General features: G+C 36.3%; 1 protein-coding gene across 1 annotated transcript in view; it reads right to left on the reverse strand.

The window, feature by feature from the left end:
* Positions 1 to 1866: 1866 nt before the first annotated feature.
* The window catches only part of LOC112044393 (uncharacterized), a 158133-nt gene continuing 137919 nt past the window's right edge, over positions 1867 to 22080 (reverse strand). Inside the window, exons 5-8 of the mRNA XM_024080223.2 lie at positions 15732 to 15865; positions 13721 to 13836; positions 12207 to 12310; positions 1867 to 9636 (exon numbers count right to left, since the gene is read on the reverse strand). Of these exons, the coding sequence (XP_023935991.2) occupies positions 9536 to 9636; positions 12207 to 12310; positions 13721 to 13836; positions 15732 to 15865 (455 nt within the window). The 3' untranslated portion in view covers positions 1867 to 9535. The remainder of the gene's footprint in view (positions 9637 to 12206; positions 12311 to 13720; positions 13837 to 15731; positions 15866 to 22080) is intronic.

Consider the following 22080-nt stretch of genomic DNA (forward strand, 5'->3'; position numbering starts at 1 on the left):
CTATAGTAAAAGATAAACCCCTGTAAAAGTCAGTGAAGCGGCGATAAGGCCAGGACACACGGCTTTATTTGTCTTGAAGAACGGCTTATATAACGTCGACGCATAAAACGCATTTTTTTATATTTTCCTCCATTTGTATTTTCCTTGATTTAATATGAGGAATCAATCAACCTGGGGACATCCCCAACGTTCAGTCAGTCAGTCAGTTTCAGGGCAACCCTCCGAAAACACCATTCAAAAAAAGTTTCAGGGGTCTAAGGAAGGGTTACCACAAAGTAAAGAGTCTGGCGGTTAATGACATGATTTCTCGTGGAAAATTACATTTTACCATTGGACAATTGAGGATCTGGACCCTTCAAAACATACTACTAAAGCCATCAAGGTCCAAACTCCATAAATGGCTGTCGTACTTACTTATGATGGTGGAAGCATGCGCTGTCAACCTTTTAGCGTTCGTAGAATGAGGTATGTGAGGCAATCGCAGGCTCTCGTTCTATGACAATATATTATTAGCAACCCATATTCGGCTCACTTGTTGAGCATGAGTCTCCTCTCACCATGAGAGGGGTTTGGCCAATAGTCCACCAAGCTGGCCCAATGCGGATTGGCAGACTTCACACACGCAGAGAATTAAGAAAATTCTCAGGTAAGCAGGTTTCCTCGCGATGTTTTTCCTTCACCGTTTGAGACACGATAACTAATTTCTTAAAATGCACATAACTGAGAAGTTGGTGCATGTCCCTGATCGGATTCGTACCTACGCCCTTCGAATGGACGGCAGGTTATATTATTTTAATGCGCGTATAATCATATAAGTAAGTAGAGTCCTTTTCATGAAAGAAGTCCCGCGGCTAAAACCTGAACTAAAATTGTCATTCGAATTCCACGAGAACGAAGTCGCGGGCGTCCGCTAGTAAAAAATAAGTATTCAATACCAATTTCACAAAACTGCCAATAACATAACAGCCTTTAACTACGTTGCCATGCAGTCATTTAATTTTTAGTGACACAGCCTATAACGTAACAAAGCTGTAGGCTGACAGGTATAAAATTAGTTTTTGTTACTGGATATAAAAAGAGCAAGCTTATTTTTGTCACAAAGCGCCATAACTTTGCTTAGGTTGAGTGTCTAAAACGTGTAGGTGTGAAATTACTGTAAGGCTTTCATACTAAACCACCTCACGTAAACGGACGTAGAGCATCGCGTAGCATACCTAACAAATGCGTTTAGTATAGAAGAACATCTAATAACATTTTTGTGATATTTTACTATAATTATGTTAGGTAGGTACTAAGGTACTGTATTGGAACAGCTAAGGTGGAGTTCCCTTTTGGAGTCAGTAACGTGATTTGTAGCCATCTATGGTTAGTTATCATCAAAGCAAGCGCGCTCCTTAGATCAAAATATCGTTTTAGGACAAAACAGAGCGATATCTCAACTCCGCAGCTATTGGTCGACGAAATGTTGGCTCTTGACAAGGTATGTCGATGACGCTTGCTAGGCCTACGTATTGCCCCGCTATTCTGTAACTTTTACGTTTTTTTGTTAAAAGTGATTAAAAGAACACAGTGTTTGATCAATCAAAAGAGTTACGGAATGAGGTTAGGACATCCAAGTTAGATGCTTTATAAACAAAAAAAAGGTTTTTAACATTAGGTTCTAAAATATAATTCGAATATCGTCAATACTAATTTTCTTTGGCTTACTCCCTTGCAACACAAACTTTGAAATCGAGTCTCTCAGGGAAATTTTTAATCTTTTCAAATTATAATTATTAGAGACATTGATTGATTTCTAGTTTTAAATAACAATCAATTTCTGACTTACTAAAAATGGGTAATAAATAACTAAATTAAAAAGAGCAGTAATTTTAGTACATCGTTTATTTTTACAATTTCATTTTTAAACTAGTCATTTTTACATACTAAAATCATTTTCAATGTAATGCATACTAGGCGAACAAACTTATACGTACAATAAACCCTTTTGTGTCCTTTAAAATCACAAATATTGGAATGAGGTTTTTTTGAAAAACCTCCATTTACCTAATGTCCGTCACAAAGTTAATAACGTCCTGAGTTACGCACCACAACATTCGAGATGAAAGAAAGACAAATGTCGACCAATAACTTTAATTTTAAGTTTTCGTTTTTATTTATTACCATTATCTAATAACATTACCTGGCGTTTCAAAAGTGCTTAAGAACTAAGCTTAATTGAAATAAACGAATTAATAATAAAATAATAAAGCGGAATGGAAAATATCGTGTTAGGACAAAACAGAGCGATATTTCAACTCCACAGCTATTGGTCGACGAAATGTTGTCTTTTCACAAGGTGTATCGATTACGCTTGCTAGACCTACATATTGCCCCTTATTTTGCAACTTTTACGTTTACAAGTTTAACAAAATTTAAAGTGATTAAAAGAAGAGAGTTTGATCACTCAAATTTCAAAAAAGTTACGGAATAAGGTAAGGACACCCAAGTCAGGTGCTCTATAAACAAAACAAAAGGTTTCTAAACATTAGGTTTTAAAATATAATTCAAATATCGTCAATACCCTATGCACGAAATATACTCTTAAACGAAAATTAATCATTATCATAGTTTCTACCCCCTGCACCATAATCGTAGACGATCAATCATTAACATAGTTTCTATCGTAGACGATAAATCATTAACATAGCTTCCGTCGTAGACGATCAATCATTAACATAGTTTCCATCGTAGACAATGAATCATTAACATAGTTTCTACCCCCTGCACCATAATCGGCTGTCTTGACTTTAGAAGCATCAATAATTCACTAAAATCGAATGCATATTTTTTACAAAAACACAGCCATAATAATAATTACATAACAATAATTTTTTTACAATTAACCCCAGTTTTCAATAAATTTACATTTTTTTACTCTATAAACGACAATATTTAATACAAGAGGGTGTAGTCAATTTTAAAGAGGGTGTTTGGCAGCATTGGATAGCTTTTCGTGAGTAAAACTCGTAGGATCTGAAAGTTCGTACCATGGATTTCCCAATTTAAAAAAAAAAAACATTAAATACATACAAATTCATATATAATATGGTAAATAATGCATTGCATTACATTACAATTCGATTCATTTAATTTATTTATTTTGATTTTTATCATTTAACTTATGAATTTCTCAAAATACAAATAAGTTTTTATTTTAATCCTCACTAAGTATCTTCAGTAATTTAATAGTCCATCCAATCCATCAAGTCCATTTAATAGGACATAATTTATTTGATCTACTCAACTCAACTCAATACACAATGCATTTCAGAAATATTCTGATTTCTCAAACACCCCCAAAAATTACCCACGTGAGAAAGAACTAGTATAACTATTTATATATACAGATTTTAAACACAATGAATATTCACTGGATCAACGAGCACTAACGAAGGGATTTAACGTTTGACGTCTAGCGTTCTTTTTATTTCATCCCGTTGCTTAATCCGGTCCCATTGGATCATCAACTATTCTGTTACGTCATTGATGCTACAGTATTAAAGAAAATTCTCACTTTAGTTTAAACCACGCTAAGGAAACATTTAATAAGCCATATTTTATTTATAACAGTAATTTCGTATTAAAATTCCACGAGGCACTTTTCTAAAGAATCAAAAGATGGATCAGTTAATAGTTTTTTAGTTCTTAGTTACAAACTTATGTTTATTGTTATTTATTACTATGCACATTATTATAGTTTAAAAATCAATCCTCATACTTTGAGTTCGTTACCATAAGTCGCGATGATTTTGATGAACTAAAAAATTCGGTGGAAATATTACAAAGGCAGGCAGTGCCGCAAACATATTTTTGATTAAAACTAACCCGACACATTTACAATGATTTATTGATATAATTGGGCGGTTTTGATAGCTTGTACAAATATGGTTTTTAGTTATTAGCTCACCTCAGCGACATCACGGTGAGTTTTGGGTATGGAAGCATCGCTTAATGGGGCCTGAAGGCAGTAGCAGAAGAAGAGATGGGCGGAATGACTCTTCAAGAGCGTCTCATGTGAGACTCTGACCTTGACTTAGAGGGCCTTTCGAGAAGAGCGTTTTGGCCTAAATGTGTCATTCCTGACGCCCATGCTATCGTGGATAAGACTCATAATTGGGTGACGTAGAAATTTGTATCTCCAAAGTTATTGACATCCAGGCACTAAGCGTTTTGGTTTTACATTCCCAATTTGAAATACTGCGAAATCTTTAGTTTCCATCTATAATCATTTAAGGTCGTCTAAACAAAAGATTAAACAGGTAAATAAGCAGGCCCAAAAATAAGCTCATCATTTATTTCCACCAGGCGTCACTGTAGTCAAGCGCAAGACTTTAACCATAAACAAAAAAATAGTAATAAATACGAGTATGTAAAATGAAAATGTACCTAAAGACCTAAAGCACTTGACCTGTTTCGAGACTTAAGAATCCCGGCACTAAACAGGGGTTAACTCTTGACGCTTTCAAATGGGGTTAAAGGGCTTACAGTGACGTAAGCCTTTCTTTTTTTCGAGATAAAAATATCTTTTACAGCTTCTGAATAAGTTTAATATGAAGAAAAGTAGTTCTGAATAGTATTTTTTAGAAGAGGCCTTATCTTTTTATTACTTTAACTTATAATACTCGTAGCTATGGACAGTAAAATAGAAAATAGATATCATGGGTTTTATTATTGTGATCTATTTTATTCACTGTTTAGTCCACGTTTTACTGCTAACTCACCTAATGGTAAGTGATGTTGCAGTTTAAGATTGTTTCATGGGAATTTGGAAAATGTAAAATTTATGTACCGTATATTGTCACTGGATTCCATAAAACATTGTAACATTCAGTGGCGGGTGGTTTTGTGCAATAATGTTTTGTATTGTAATTATTGTTTATCATAAATTGTTTAGTGTGGGCATGGAGAAAATCAGACAGGGAAGGTGAGTGTTGATGCATTCGAAAGAGATCCCTTAAACCTGGTCACAAGTTCTGGTGTGCTCGAGTTGTTTCCTCTGACACAGAATAATGGTACAATCACTGTTGCTGCTACACGTTACATCAAAATATTATGTTAAATTTTGTCTAATGAGTTTTATGAGGCGGATTTTCCATTTTTTTTCTTCTTTTTAACTTCAATTGACAAAATTGTGAATGGAATGTCTTTGCCAGTAGCATAGTAAGATACCGGGCAAAGAAAAGCACGCTTGTCTACAGTAAAAACGTGTACTAAGTTAAAAAAAAAAACTTGAAAAAAAAAACTGAAATAATATTAAACGGTCACTTACCAAACAACACGAAAGCTTTTAAACATTAATAAGTTTTAATTTACGGTTAATTTCAATTAAACAGTTCGTGTTTTCCATTTTCATTTAATATTAATAGGAATAACTTTACTCAATTCTTAGTACGAACGGTAATAATAACTTATTTACATTCGAATTGTTACATCTATTATATTTACAGTAAATTAATCAGTCTATATTAATTAATATTTATTGTAAAGCTAATTAATAGAAAATCAAGCTCTCTTTTCTAATTTCTTGTTCAATAATTAACAATAAAAAGATTTATAAGACTTAAATTTATCTGTTTTTTGATGAAAATTAGTAAATTAATTATCTTGGATATAAGTTAAGCTGTAAGTCCTTTGACCTACATTCCATCGTAGTATCGAAATTAACCTTTTATTAGGCCATATACTTAAACTATCAGATATCTTTTTAAAGCAGAAAAAGCAGAAAAAATATTCGCATAAACTTATAAAATAATTTCCAGACAAACAGACATAACTTAATTATTAAATAATGTAACTTTTTAAAATTTACACTATCATGTGTATTTTCCATGATATTGATATAGAAAAACGTCTGTAATATTATCGGAGTATACAAAATTTTGTTTTTCTCCGCGTTGCATAAAGGTCTCTCAATGCTCATGACTAAGTATGGGTTCGCAACTAGTCGTGGAAATTTTAACAGTATTGGTGTAAGTTTAGACATTTTTCTATTTCAATATCACAATAGGATCATTGCCATCCTGCCGTACTCACGAAATCTATGTACTGTGCAAGCTAGGTCATTGTGCCTTAGAGCCACTAGGCACCCTCCCTGCATTGCTTCATCTCGTGACAGCTTGCAAGCGAGGCGACGGTTATGTGACGAAGTTGTTTTAGTGGACTTAAGTCCTTACAGAAACGAACTGAACGTGACGAGGCAATGCTGGGGCTGGTGGCTAATGAGCTCTGACCCTTACATTACACTGAAACATATTTTAACAATTTATCTATTTATACCTTAGAAATATTATATACAAATTAATTAACATTAGTTTAACGTTATTGTTTTCAATAAAATTAAAACGACATAGATGTAACTTGAAAAAGTATTGTCCTTAACATTATTAAAACAACTTTTATAAAACCCTGACTTACTACATCATTACTTTACTTCATAGATTATAATAAAGTATTAAACATACAAGGATAAGGCCGCTAACCCACTGGCGTTTTAAAAACGGTAGCGTTTCTCGAACGTTTGACCAGCGACAACACAAACACAACGATAACGTTGCGAGAATTTAGCGTAAATCATGCGTTATATCACAAAGGATTTTCCTTGTCTTGTCGAACTTGTCGACGATACTTTCTTTTATTTCCTCTAAAACGCAAGCTAATGTTTGTTTACTACGTTATTTGATTTTACCTACGATTTTACGGTGTCGTCCAGACGTTTCCATTGCCTCAATATTGCTGACAGTAGCAGTGCTACTCTGTATGGATGAACTCGACGTTGTGAGCATCGAATTTGTCTCTATCTATGGTATCGTACTTTCTTTGAGATGTGGACATACCGCACAATGCTCCGCATTAGTTGGACGGAAAGACAGAATGCAGAAGAAGACTGAGCTTGTTAAAACCATCAAGCAACGGAAAATCTCGTACCTCGGGCATAATTTGCGACACGATCCGTTTGCTTTAAACTATTATGTTGGGCAAGATTGCACATAAAAGAGCAGTAAGAAGAAAGAAAAGTCCTGGTTACGAAACTTAAGGGAGTGGACTGGCATAAAGACAGTCGAAGAACTTTTCCACCTAGCCATGTCATCATCATCATCATCATATCAGCCGATGGACGTCCACTGCAGGACATAGGCCTTTTGTAGGGACTTCCAAACATCACGATACTGAGCCACCTGCATCCAGCGAATCCCTGCGACTCGCTTGATGTCGTCAGTCCACCTGGTGGGGGGTCGGCCAACACTGCGCTTACTAGTGCGGGGTCGCCATTCCAGCACTTTGGGACCCCAACGTCCATCGGCTCTTCGCACTATGTGCCCCGCCCATTGCCACTTCAGCTTCGCAACTCGTTGAGCTATGTCGGTGACTTTGGTTCTTCTGCGGATCTCCTCATTTCTGATTCGATCACGCAGAGATACTCCTAACATAGCTCGTTCCATCGCCCGCTGTGTGACTCTGAGCCTTCTTATGAGGCCCATAGTTAGCGACCAAGTCTCGGAACCATAGGTCATCACTGGCAACACGCACTGTTCGAAGACTTTTGTCTTCAGGCACTGAGGAATTTCGGACGAAAAGATGTCGCGAAGTTTCCCGAATGCAGCCCAGCCGAGTTGGATTCGACGGTTCACCTCTTTCTCGAAATTGGACCTACCTAACTGGATCATATGTCCTAGGTATATGTATTCGTCTACAATTTCGAGTGCAGCGTTCTCAACTATAACTGGGTGGAGCGATATATGAGCATTACACATTATTTTTGTTTTGCCCATGTTCATTTTCAGGCCCACCTGTTGAGAAACGCTGCTGAGGTCATTGAGCATGGTATTAAGGTCATCCAGAGTCTGTGCCATGATGACTACATCGTCCGCGAACCGCAGTTGAGTGATGTACTCGCCATTGATGTTGATGCCAAGTCCGCCCCAGTCCAGAAGCTTAAAGACGTCTTCCAGTGCGGCGGTAAATAGCTTCGGAGAGATCACATCTCCCTGACGCACTCCTCGCTGCAACTGGATTGGCCTCGTAGTCTGATCCTGAATACGGACTGACATAGTGGCGTTTTCGTACAAGCACTTCAACGCTTGGATATGCCTGTAATCAATTCGGCATCTCTGCAATGACCTTAGCACAGCCCAGGTTTCCACCGAATCGAAGGCTTTCTCATAGTCCACAAACGCTAAGCAAAGTGAATGGTTATACTCGTGAGTCTTCTGTATAACCTGCCGCAGCGTATGGATGTGGTCAATGGTACTAAAACCTTTTCGGAAACCGGCTTGTTCGGGAGGCTGGAAGTCGTCAAACCTATTAGCGAGACGATTCGTAATGACTCTCGAGAACAATTTGTAAACATGACTTAGCAGCGAGATGGGTCTGTAATTCTTCAGCAAGGTGTTGTCACCTTTTTTGAAGAACAGAACCACCACGCTCCTATGCCACGCCTCAGGCGTCGTGCCCTCGTGAATGACGGAATTGAACAATCGCTGAAGGACTTTAAGTATCGGTTTTCCACCCGCTTTCAGGAGTTCTGCTGTGATTCCGTCCTCACCTGGCGCCTTATTGTTGAGCACGGTAATCTGATTTCTTCCAAGCCCGAGTTATTAAGTGAGGTCGAGAAGTTCTATGGACAGCTATACACGACTACTCAGCAGCCTGTTGACAACTTGGCTAAAGACCCCAGAGCCAAGTTGACCCGACACTATACCGAAGATATCCCGGACGTCAGCCTATACGAGATTAGTGTGGCTCTCAAACACCTGAAGAACCTAGCCATGTACATGGAAAAATTTAGAAAGCTAACCACCGACTTTCAGTAACTGAGAGGCACTCTAAGAAAAAGACAGTATGGTATTAGAGAGAGACGAATTCGTAACTCACACTGTGGAGTTATAGAAACATACTTACTGAATAGCGCATCACGTAAATTAGGTAGACGTGACATACACCGGAGAAACGCCAGCGCTCAAAATCGTCATTGGAACAGCGGCATTAAGGCGACGGCAACTGGGGTAAAATGGGCCTGTGCAGATAGATAGAGTCCCGCGTTTTAACACGTTCACAGTCCTCATAATAATAATAATAGATTAACTACCACCTCGCAAATCCCAGTAGATTAATAGAAGAAAAATCACAAGTACTATAAGCCCACATGGACCCACGGACTTGTGAAGAGAAATTGGCTTGAACCTACTTTGGCTCACTGAACTGTGAAAGTGTTAAGTTTTGCGTTCTGCGATTGGCGTAAATACGTAACTTCATAACACCACACACATAGGTTTAACCCCTTCTATCTGTACGGTGGTATAAAGTAACAAACGTTGCGTATGTAGAACTTAGAACGCTTGCAGTCTGTGCAGGCCCTACAATATGATATAAAATACCACAGCGGCGCAATATTATGTATTGCATGACCACTTTTGGGTTAACCCGTTCATAACTCCCGCCTCTATCCTGTTTAATTCTTTACTATAATTACACTATCCCTAGTCATAGTATGCAGCTATCTTATCGAGGTCTCTGTATATCTTTCTAACAAGAATTGTAAGACGAATTGAGAAAGGAGGACTACGATTGTCGGTATGCAGGTTTCAGTAGCACCACCTGAAACAAAAAATAATTTATTAAAAAAACTTTATGTTTAGAGACAATGTTCTGGTAACGTCACTTAGTTCTAAGCTTCATCATTAACCCATGTTCGGCTCACTGTTGAGCACAAGTCTTCTCTCAGAATGAGAGGCATTAGGCCATAGTTCTTCACGCTGGCCAAATGCGGATTGGCAGACTTCACACATGTAGAGAATTGAGAAAATTAGCAGTTATCAGCAGGTTTCTACACGATGTTTTTCCTTCACCGTTTGAGACATGTGATAGTTAATTTCATAAAATGCACATAACTTAAAAGTTGGAGGTGCATGCCCTGGACCGGATTCGAATCTACGCCCTCCGAATCGAAGGTAGAGATCATATCCACTGGGATATCACGTCACTGCTGCTGTTTAATACGATATCTACTGATTTATGCTTTTTAATATGCCTTTATCTGCTTTGTTATCCATTATTGCTTTTGCTTTCTTACTTCGGACAGTAACTTACTTAGTGTCTTTGCATTTGTAATAAAATTGAGATTTTATGCAATAATAAATATACTTTAACAATACACATCACTATCTAGCCCCAAAGTAAGCATACAGAGTAGCTTGTGTTATGGGTGCTAAGATAGTATATATTATAATATTAATATACAATTATATACTACATATAAATACTTATATAATGTATAAATACACACAGACACTGGAAAACACCCATGCTCATCACACAAATATTTTCCAGTTGTGGGAATCGAACCCACGGCCGTGGATGCAGAAAGCAGGGTCACTACCCACTGCGCCACGCGGCCGTCAAAATAATGTATGCCTACATGCGCGTGCCTAAATTAAACAATATAAGTAGTTGTAAGTATGAACATATTATACTAATAAAAATCAAATGAATTTACATAGTATTACAAAAATGTAACAAACTGAAACTGCAATGCAACAGCTACAGAGTCAAAAAATTACGAAAAACCTTTATTGATTTCCTGGCCCAAGGGAAAGAATTTCAAAATTGAGCCTCTGTATGACTATTGTCGGCAAACTGTGAGTTTTATTGGATAGATTTTGAAATTCTTGCAACCTTTCGTGCGGTATTTTTCCGTAACCGATAACTCGTGACCTTTCGGCTTTTAGTGAAATACGGTTCTATAATTTTTCGAGGTCAAGCGTACTTGACTTGGAAAGGAAAAACGCTTATATTTATAGACTGTATGGTGAAAGTAACATACAAGATTTTGAACGGAAAGATAAAAACACAACAAAAAGCAATGGATGATCTAAAACTATAAGGTCAAACTCATTTTCAGCAGTTTAAAGTGGGAATAATAACTAACACTAGTTAACACAGTTTAAGTATCGCAAATCTGTGGTGCCGAGTTTTAATTTATTTGTATATTGATGATATATGTTATACGTGTTATACGTGATGGATACTTGTAACGTATCCATTTTACAAGTAGGAACCACTGACATTTTCTAAATACCTCGCAATTGAATCTTTCACAAATTTTTGTTTCAAGTACTCAAAAACGGTCTAGAAATATGTACGCCCATACATTAGCATGGGCGCATCTGTGGGTTTACATAAGGATACATCATGTAAATGTTATGCATACATTACATTAGGATACACCCATGTAAATGTTATGCTCTTCTATTCACTTAATTCGATAAAATAATGTTTAATTTTTTGTTAATTTAAAATTATAAAAAAAATTTCATATCATAACGCTACAAATAAAATAATCATTCGATTTTACAAAAATGATAAATACATTCTCACACATTTTAGATTTTTTCTTTACCTGTCGATAATCCGATTGAATATTTTCACTTTACCGGCAAACGTGTACGACGTTAAGATGACAGTGGGTTATTTTAGTTGAATAAGCTACATCTACTAAGTTAGTCCGCTACAATCTCAGACAGCATCGACACTTACCACCTAGTGAGATCGTAGTCAACTTACGAGTAATATGAAATATGGACGGTATTATGAACGGAGTTTCACCCACATAAAGTATGTACTTAATTGGTGAAGATGTAGCTTTCAGCAGAAATAATTTTTAAAGTCGGTCCGGTTAAATCTTTACAACAAACAAACGAAAATCTAATCTTACGTTGTTTTTATATTAGCATGAAAAAAAAGACAGTCATCATCATCATCATCATATCAGCCGATGGACGTCCACTGCAGGACATAGGCCTTTTGTAGGGACTTCCAAACATCATGATACTGCAGCGAATCCCTGCGACTCGCTTGATGTCGTCAGTCCACCTGGTGGGGGTCGGCCAACACTGCGCTTACTAGAGCGGGGTCGCCATTCCAGCACTTTGGGACCCCAACGTCCATCGGCTCTTCGAACTATGTGCTCGCCCATTGCCATTTCAGCTTCGCAACTCGTTGAGCTATGTCGGTGACTTTGGTTCTTCTGCGGATCTCCTCATTTCTGATTCGATCACGCAGAGATACTCCTAACATAGCTCGTTCCATCGCCCGCTGTGTGACTCTGAGCCTTCTTATGAGGCCCATAGTTAGTTATGAAAAAAAAGACAGTAGTATAAATAATGTACCCGTGAAACTCCTGCCAAGCGCAGACGCCGGGTTAGCACTCCGCTCTCGTAGAACTATTGTGTGGCTCGTCGCTTTCCATACGTCGAAAATGGACGCTTCGCACCTGTAACAAAGTCTTTGTTACAATTTGAACTCTATTTTATTCTTAAAATGGATTATTGCAAAAATTAAGTGCAAAAATCTTTTTATTTCTCTTCTTACTAGTTAATTTGTGACCATTGCTTACTACTACTTTATCCTTACTTTTGTGAGTACGAACGTATTGTGAATACAATTCCCGTAGCTATCTTACGCAAATATTTTTGCACCTACCATTACGGCTAGCATGTGACCAAAGACTCATCTCATGAAGAATCTATTCTTCATGAGATGAGAAGACTCCGTCTCCATTGGTCGGAGTATTCCCCGTCACAATGCAATGAAAGAGATATTTCCGGTAGTTCATATAATATGTTGACTTTTGTCTAATTCTCTTCACGAGATACTACGTTTGGTCGCATGTTAGGGCCTAGGTATTTTCTTACGATTTATATAAACAAAACCCTAAAGTAAATTACCAATTTTCATAAATATATTTTAATAAAAACCTACAATTTTTAACCATAACAAAGTTATACCCAAACCAGAACTATTTCATATAAAGAAAACTTATATTTTCAAATAAAAATAGTCCTGAAGGGTTTCAGCATGAGTGAAGAACCTAATAATATATACGTGACATTATTCTTACAGCTCCCTTGGAACGCGAAGAGGTAGCAGTTGAATCTCATTGCCTACAGAGAAAACAGGTAAAGTACCTAAGTAGGTTACACTGAAAGGTTTCTAGTTCAAAGGAAAACACCAAAACTTGGGAACGGAATAAAATTAGGACCTCCCTTGCGCACCTAAGCATATTATTAAGGGTAATGTTGTTTTAGAATTTTTTGGTCTATAAGGCTCTAAGCAAACCTAATACTCTTTTTTTATTCTTTACAAGTTAGAATACTACAATCTCACCTGATGGTAAGTGATGATGCAGTCAAAGATGGAAGCGGGCTAACTTGTTAGAAGGAGGTTGAAATAACATCTTACCGGAACGCTAAATCGCTTGGCGGTACGTCTTTGCCGGTAGGGTGGTAAGTAGCCATGGCCGAAGCCTCCCAACCAGACCAGGACCAATTAAGAAAACGATGCCGTGTAGAAATCGAAAAGGGTGTGGAATTTCATTCTTCTCCTAACAGGTGAGCCCGCTTCCATCTTAGATTACATCATCACTTTCCATCGAGTGAGATTGTAGTCAACGTCTAACTTGTAAAGAATAAAAAAAAATACAAACAGTTTCATTAGAAAGGAAAGAAAGATAACACTAAAAAGTTGTCATACAGTCTAATGTGGAAAAATTATTCAATAGACACACTAAGTAATTCCTCTCAACTTTCCAGTTTCCACATCGCGGTCATTAGAAGTAATAACGTCTCATGAAGTAGGTACGCGGTGTCTAGATGTACTAGCGTCTTATGAAGTAGGTATTTACCTTATCATAAGCGTGGGAACGGGGGAGAGCACTGCGGCTTCTAATTCTAATGTCGACAGACTGGAGGCGTACCCGTTACTGAAGTTCAGAACATGGTTCGCTGTGAAACTGGGAACCTGAAACAATAACAATGACTGACTGAACTAACTCAATTTGATAAGCTACATTATAAATATCGTTATCAACCCATATTCGACCCACTGCTGAGCTCGAGTCTCCTCTCAGAATGAGAGGGGTTAGGCACCACGCTGGCCCAATGCGGATTGGCAGACTTCACACACGCAGAGAATTAAGAAAATTCTCTGGTATGCACGGTTTCCTCGCGATGTTTTCTTTCACCGTTTGAGACACTTGATATTTAATTTCTTAAAATGCACATAACTGAGAAGTTGGAGGTGCACCACTGGGCTATCCCGCCTTCTACTATAAATATGACAAATATTATTTTATTATAAATATGACAATATTAATTTGGTACTATATAGTTTTAATTGCAGGAATATCTTTAGGTAATATCTACGCTCTAAAAAATATTTTCGTGTAATAACGCATTATACGTAAACGTTATTAACAAAAATTTTAATAAAAAAAATACAACCGACTTCAAAACCTAAAAACATACCCACTAAACTAAAAAGCGAAAAATAACATCATAATATGTTCTACCTGCTGATCAGTATGAAGTCGGTGCTGAGCCGGTGATGTATTAATTCAAGCCATGTGAGCATATCTTATAGATTTAGATTTTGCAGACAGTGTTGTTTCATGTGGTCCTGTCAGAAATGGCTTAAATTAAGACAACACCGGCTAAGCACCGACTTCATACTGATCAGCAGGTAGAACATATTATGATGTTATTTTTCGCTTTTTAGTTTAGTGGGTATGTTTTTAGGTTTTGAAGTCGGTTGTATTTTTTTTATTAAAATTTTTATTATTTTACAATTTTTAGTGTAAAATTTCATCTCAAACGAATACATCAGACCCCTAATGACAGTCAAAACCCATCTTGGTACAAAATTCTCAACAATACAAATTAATCAAGCCCAAGCACAAGGTAGCTACCGTAAACCGTCAAGGGGTTCCCTTCATTGACCTTGGTCTTCATCATCAGACCCATAATAACAGACACAACTCATCTAGGTAAAAAGTTCTCAGCAATACGAATTAATCAAGGCCAAACACAAGGTAGTTACGGTAAACTGTTAAGGAGTTCCCTTAATTGTCCTTGGTCTTCATCACCAAACCCCTAAATGACAGTCACAACCTATCTATGTGGAAAGTTCTCATTAATACAAATTAATCAAGCCCAAACACAAGGTAACTGCTGTAAATCGCCAAGGAGTTCCCTCGTCTGTTTTGTGACTCCATCATCAAATCGATTTTAAACTTTCATAATTTTGTATTTCTTAAAGGTACTAAATGGAAAAGTTTACGAACACACTAGACATCCATATAATTTTCGAAAGTTCCCCTCAATTTCTCCAGGATTCCATCATCAGATCTTGTCATGATGGCAATGGGACCAAATGGGGACTATACCGTTTCAAACAAAAAAAGAATTTTTGAAATCGGTCCAGGCGTCTTTGAGTAATCGGTGTACATACATAAAAAAAAAAAAAAAAAAATACCGACCGAATTGAGAACCTCCTCCTTTTTGAAGTCGGTTAAAAAACAATGTATGTATACGTAATCGCGAAAAAATTACTTATAAAAGTGCAATAAAGCGTTTTGCCTTGTTGGTTCAGTGGTTAAACTATATCGCTTTCTGAATATATGTCTGGATCAGCTATGATATGTTTTCTACTTTACAAGAAATTCATAATACAGGTCGTGCAAAATGTTTTAACTGTGGGCACTGTACGTACAAAATGTGCGAAATGGTCCAAATAAAATACAAATCGGTAATTAATTCTTAGGGTAGGTATTTTAAAAGACCTTGCTCTACTAGTAAAAATAGGTTGAATAAAAGTGAAGCCTTAATACTAATGAAAGTATTAATTACGAAACTTACCATTTGTTCATTGACATACCACGTGATGTTGGCGGCGGGGAGGGAGGGAGGGGAGGTGCAGTTCGCTCTGATGTGGTCCCCGCCTATATAGGACATCCGGTCCGACGTTACGTTCGGACTCAGCAAAGGCGGTTCTGTTGGAAATACGATATGTTACACAAAAATAAATGTTTTTGTATATTTTAGACAAGCTTCCCAATGATATTAAATACTGTTAGATGTGCAAAGATAAAGGCGAAAAAGACAGTTGTGGTCAACAACAAACGTTATTTAAACAAATAATACCTAAATATCTTTTATAATGACGAGTTGTATGTTCAGGAAGTGAAAATTATTGCAATATTGAATGTTTTTTTTTTAGACTTAACAGAGCAACTGTTAAGTCTTTTGCCGGCTGTTCTCAGTAGAAAGAGCCTTCCGAACCAGTGGTAGAGTCTTTACAAATAGTCAAACTTGACGTTTCAAACCAAGCCTACTTGAAATACCTAAATGAAATTTGAATTTGAAACTCTTATAGGAGTAGCGTGTTAATGCGTGATGAACAAATTTTACTAATATTAAGAGAACAAAAAAAAATCCATCACCGATAATTATGATTTTATTGTAGGTTCCCTTAATTTTTTCCAGGTGGACTGACATCAAGCGAGTCGCAGGGATTCGCTGGATGGCTCAGTATCGTGATGTTAGGAAGTCCCCACAAAAGGCCTATGTCCTGCAGTGGACGTCCTCGGCTGATATGATGATGATGATGATAATTTTTTACCCGTCTATCATACCGAATAATTAACTTCCAAAGCGAAAAAATAAAGGTACCTTGACTCACTAGTCACCACTCACACTATAATGATTAATTTAAAGTCCGCTAGTTAAAAATAAACCATAATAAATTGAATTAAACATTAAAAAAAAACAAATTTATACGCTCTAAAACCTATCGAGTCATTAAGAGTAGAAAAAAGTAAGTTAAATAATTTGCCGGCACATAAAATGCTTGCTTTAAACTAATTTTGCATTTTATGCAAAGTTAATTTATTTTAAGTGCCATTACTGGAGTTTCTCCAATAACACTCGATGCGGTTACTCTACTAAAGCGAAATGAGGTAAATAATAATCTTTACTTAATTAATAAAGAGGTAAAGTTTGTTATGTTGGGTAATCTCCGGATCTATTGAACCGATTTTAAATATTAATTATTACCACTATTAATTAATTACCACTAGAAAGTAACGTTAATAGTGAGTGTTTTAAGCTACTCGTATAATTATCTATACTAATATTATGAAGCTGAAGAGTCTGTTTGTTTGTTTGATTGAACGCGCTAATTGATCTCAGGAACTACTGGACCGATTTGAAAAATTCTTTCAGTGTTAGATAGCCCATTTATCGGGAAAGGCTATAGGCTATATATTATCCCCGTATTCCTACGGGAACGGGAACCACGCGGGTTAAACTGCGTGGCGTCAGCTAGTCACATAATGTATGGAAACGGAAATTTTCGTAACGTGTCTCAAACGGTCAAGAAGAAACATCGTGACGAAACCTACATACGTTCCTACATACCTACGAGTACATTCATGCCTACCTTTTTCATATGAAAGGAGTTACGGAGCTTAAAACCACTACGCTACTCCAATGCGGCTTGACGGGCGTCTCACTATTATGGCCAGAAAATCTGACTATCATAGATATTGTAGATAAGTATATATCTCGGTCCATACAGTTTGAGTAGAACTGAGGGACCAAAATATTTTAAATCTATGATTTTTTACTATACAAGGTCATACTTAAACTGGTATGACAGTGCAACTTTGAGGTACAGCATCAAACTCGAAACCTTACGAAAGCTTACAAATTCTGCATTCAAATGCTCCTTGGTACATCAAAGAACGTTTGCATCGTATACTAAAAAATAAAACTTTATAGACAAGTTGCACACTCAATGAAAACATACCAGAAGCGTATTCGGTAACATTCAACTTGCAAGGAACCTTATGATGAAGAAACCTGGTAAAACTTTCAAAAGGCTCAAGAGACGAGCACCACAAGAAGTCCTGAAATAGACACTACTTTATTTTGTTTGGGCAAATCACTGAATTTTGCACCTAACGCGCCTTAATACAAATACTTAAAATCCAGCTGAATATCTCACGATAAATTACAGGAATAATGAGACATAAAAAAACATCTATGATCAAGGTTGTGTGGATTGCATACCTTCAATTTATATAATAAAACACGAGTCCAGTAATTATTTTATACGAATACTATTAAAATATTTAAGTGCTCTTATTGGAAATGAACGAGAATAAACAATTTCATTTAGTACTTCAAATAAATAGCAATAATTGTAATTATTGGTGAGCAAAACTCATTAATATTTTAGATTGAGAAGAATGTTAATTAATTTTATTTTGAAAAGAATATTAGTATTTGGTTGTTATTATTCACGAGTGGACACCCGTGACTTCGTAAACGAGAAATTCAGTTTTTCACAAATCTCTATAATAATATTATATAGGAAATATGAGTCTTTTCGGGATAAAAAGTAGCCTACATTTTACTTCATAACCTCCTCTATATTTCAATGAAAATCAAAAAAAACACGGTTCAGCCGTTCCTAAGATTAGACAGACAAACAAAAAGACAGACAGATAAAAATTTTAAAAACTAGTTTGTGGTTTGGTATCGTGTAAATAATTATAAGCACTTGAGAAAACACAGTTATCTTAAAATCACAGACAGACACTTCAATTTTATTTATATGTACTTACCTATTGATAAGAAAAATGTTGGAAATAATCCTTCAAACCACTTCAAACTATTAATATTGTTTACAATTTTTTTTAAGAACTGCGTGCATACTTCGCAGCAGCTTACTAATTATTATTGCATAAAATTTCTTTTTAGTTCTATATTTTAGTTTTTTTTTAATTCTCTTTTTTCTGTTAAAGGTTTTATATAATACTAGCTGACGCCGCGCGGTTTCACCTACGTGGTTTCCGTTCCCGTAAGAATACGGGGATAATATATAGCCTAAAGCTTTCCTCGATAAATGGGCTATCTAACACTGAAAGAATTTTTCAAATCGGACCAGTAGTTCCTGAGATTAGCGCATTCAATCAAACAAACTAACTCTACAGCTTTTTAATATTAGTATAGATGTTCATATCTTGTAGCGGAGATCTAATAAAATTTCAATTGCAAAGTTGTTTTTAGTGCGTCGCTTATTGCATAGTTTTCGATGTTTCATATTTGTATTGCGTAGGTAAAAGTCTTTTATTCTGGTATTTTTTTGAAATCTGGTATTCGAACTGTGTGAATTGAAACAAATACTCTATGTTATATTGGCTGGCTCTATTCATTGGCAGACCATATGCCCACACCAGAGGTTCCCACCCTATCAGGGAGATCCTTTATTAGGGTTGCTGAAATATTGCATATTCACAACGCAGCTGGCATTCTGTCGAGGCGGGGCGCAAAAACAAACGGTTCGATTTCAATCTGGCGGAGCAGAGCTTTGCGCAGAAAGAAGGCTTTTTGCAGCTCTATGCCAAAATGTTTACAACGGATGCTTTAAGTTGTTGTTCGTATATTTAATATTAGTAATAAAAAATACTTTACTAAGATTTCTCTAGAAAAATCTTAGGTAATAGCCTGGAGTTGAGAAGTTTTAAATTTATTTTTTTCATACTCTTAAAATATTTTTTTTTCAGATTGGTGTTTATGTTGTTTATGTTCGTGTTAGTTTGCAAAGCCAATCTTAGAGTTTTTAGTTAATCCGGTCACAGTTGTGGGAGGGACGCGTCGATGGTTACTTTATGTAAATAATTTTTACATAATTTTACATGCCTGTAATGTATTTTTTTCAGATTGGTGTAATATTTGACGGCCTGTATGCTTTCTGTGGTATTGTCAGGAGCGCTTTCACTAAACATAGTGTTTATGTTGTTCCTGTTCGTGTTAGTTTGCAAAGCCGTACTAGATGGCGCTGGTAGTACGTTAAAACGCGCTCGTGTTCGCTTCTTGGAGGATTCCTATAACCCAGAACGAGCATTTTTAGTTAACCTTGGTGCTGATGGTCCTTTGAGGTGAATAATACTCGTGTTTCTAATTTTTGAAAACTGCTTTCGTTTGCATTTAGCAAATGCAAATGGAAAGCGGTTAAAAAGAATATAAAGTTATTGCTTTGATGTAATGTAATTATGTATTCTGTACTCTGTAGTTAAAGTAACTATTATAACATGCTTTTATCTTTCCGTTCATAATAATTATTATTATTCAATAACCGACTGAAGTTATATGTATTTTTTCAGATTTTTAAATTAATATTTAGTACTCGAAAAAATAAAAATATCTGAGTCGAGAGAGAGAAACTCAACTCACAAAAAAATACATTACAGGCATGTCGCCGCTAACCTTCCTAGAGGCGACATGCCTGTAATGTATTTTTTTCAGATTGGTGTAATATTTGACGGCCTGTATGCTTTCTGTGGTATTGTAAGGAGCGCCTCCACTAAACATAGTAAGTTTATGTTGTTTATGTTCGTCTTAGTTTGCAAAGCCGTACTAGATGGCGCTGGTAGTACGTTAAAACGCGCTAGTGTTCGCTTCTTGGAGGATTCCTATAACCCAGAACGAGCATTTTTAGTTAACCTTGGTGCTGATGGTCCTTTGAGGTGAATAATACTCGTGTTTCTAATTTTTGAAAACTGCTTTCGTTTGCATTTAGCAAATGCAAATGGAAAGCTGTTAAAAAGAATATAAAGTTATTGCTTTGATGTAATGTAATTATGTATTCTGTATTCTGTTGTTAAAGTAACTATTATAACATGCTTTTATCTTTCCGTTCATAATAAGTATTATTATTCAATAACCGACTGAAGTTATATGTATTTTTTCAGATTTTTAAATTAATATTTAGTACTCGAAAAAATAAAAATATCTAAGTCGAGAGAGAGAAACTCAACTCACAAAAAAATACATTACAGGCATGTCGCCGCTAACCTTCCTAGCGGCGACATGCCTGTAATGTATTTTTTTCAGATTGGTGTAATATTTGACGGCCTGTATGCTTTCTGTGGTATTGTAAGGAGCGCCTCCACTAAACATAGTAAGTTTATGTTGTTTATGTTCGTCTTAGTTTCCAAAGCCGTACTAGATGGCGCTGGTAGTACGTTAAAACGCGCTCGTGTTCGCTTCTTGGAGGATTCCTATAGCCCAGAGGGAGCAGTTTTATTTAATCCGCTCACAGTTGCGGACGATGGATACTTGAAGTTACTAATATTCGTGCTTCTAATTTTTGAAAACTGCTTTCGTTTGCGTATAGCAAATGCAAATGGAAAGCGGTTAAAAAGAATAAACAGTTATTCCCTTTGGTTTGCAAATTGCGTTGAAAAGGCATGGAAAAGAAGGATATCACTCACTTGTTTGAACTTTTACGTGGTTGCGTGCTACTAGGAGTTGACTCCTGAATTCCAAAATGTATCCCGTGTGTGGCGTGCGTGGCGTGCGTTCACCAAACTTCACTGCACTCATACAATCCAGAAGAAACACGGGAACAGCGCGAAAAGCGTTTACAATAAGAAGCGTGTGCGACGAATGTCCTCTTCAAAATTCACATATTGACGCGTGGAGTCTACTTAGTGTCCATTTTGCAAGCGCGATTGAAGTGAAAAGGAAGATTAAGGTATAGATGCGAATGGGACCGATGTAATAATAGATAGGTGCGTTAAAAAAGGAAAAGAGACACATTTGGCTCAAACACCTTTGATATAATGTAATTATGTATTCTGTAGTTAAAGTAACTATTAAACCTTGCTTTTATCTTTCCGTTCATATTAATAATTATTATTTATTAACCGATTGAATTTAAATGTATTTTTTTTCAGATTTTTAAATTAATATTTAGTAGGTACTCGAAAAAATAAAAATATCTGAGTCGAGAGAAAAAAGTTTCAGTGGCCGGCGGAACCCATTTACAGCGCAATATTTAGTTAAATAAATATTTGTCCAGCGTCTGAAGGTTGGTTTTTGTTAGGAAATTTCCAAATCTGAAATTGAAAATATCTTAAATGAGTTGTAAGTGAAAAGCCGAACCCCTTTTTTATTTTTAGTTAATCACACTAATATTATAAAGGCGAAAGTTTGTGTGTAAGTGTGAAAGTGTCTAAGTATGTTTGTTCCTCTTTTACGCTGCGGCTACTGAAGCGATTTGGCTGAAATTTGGAATGGAAATAGATTTTACTCTGGATTAACACATAGAAAAACTGAATTCCACGCGGACGAAGTCGCGGGCGTCCGCTAGTTGTTTATAACTTTTGCAAATTTTGCGAGCGGGCCTACATTTTTT

The sequence above is a fragment of the Bicyclus anynana genome, chromosome 2 (genome assembly GCF_947172395.1).
Source record: "Bicyclus anynana chromosome 2, ilBicAnyn1.1, whole genome shotgun sequence".
NCBI lineage: Eukaryota > Metazoa > Arthropoda > Insecta > Lepidoptera > Nymphalidae > Bicyclus > Bicyclus anynana.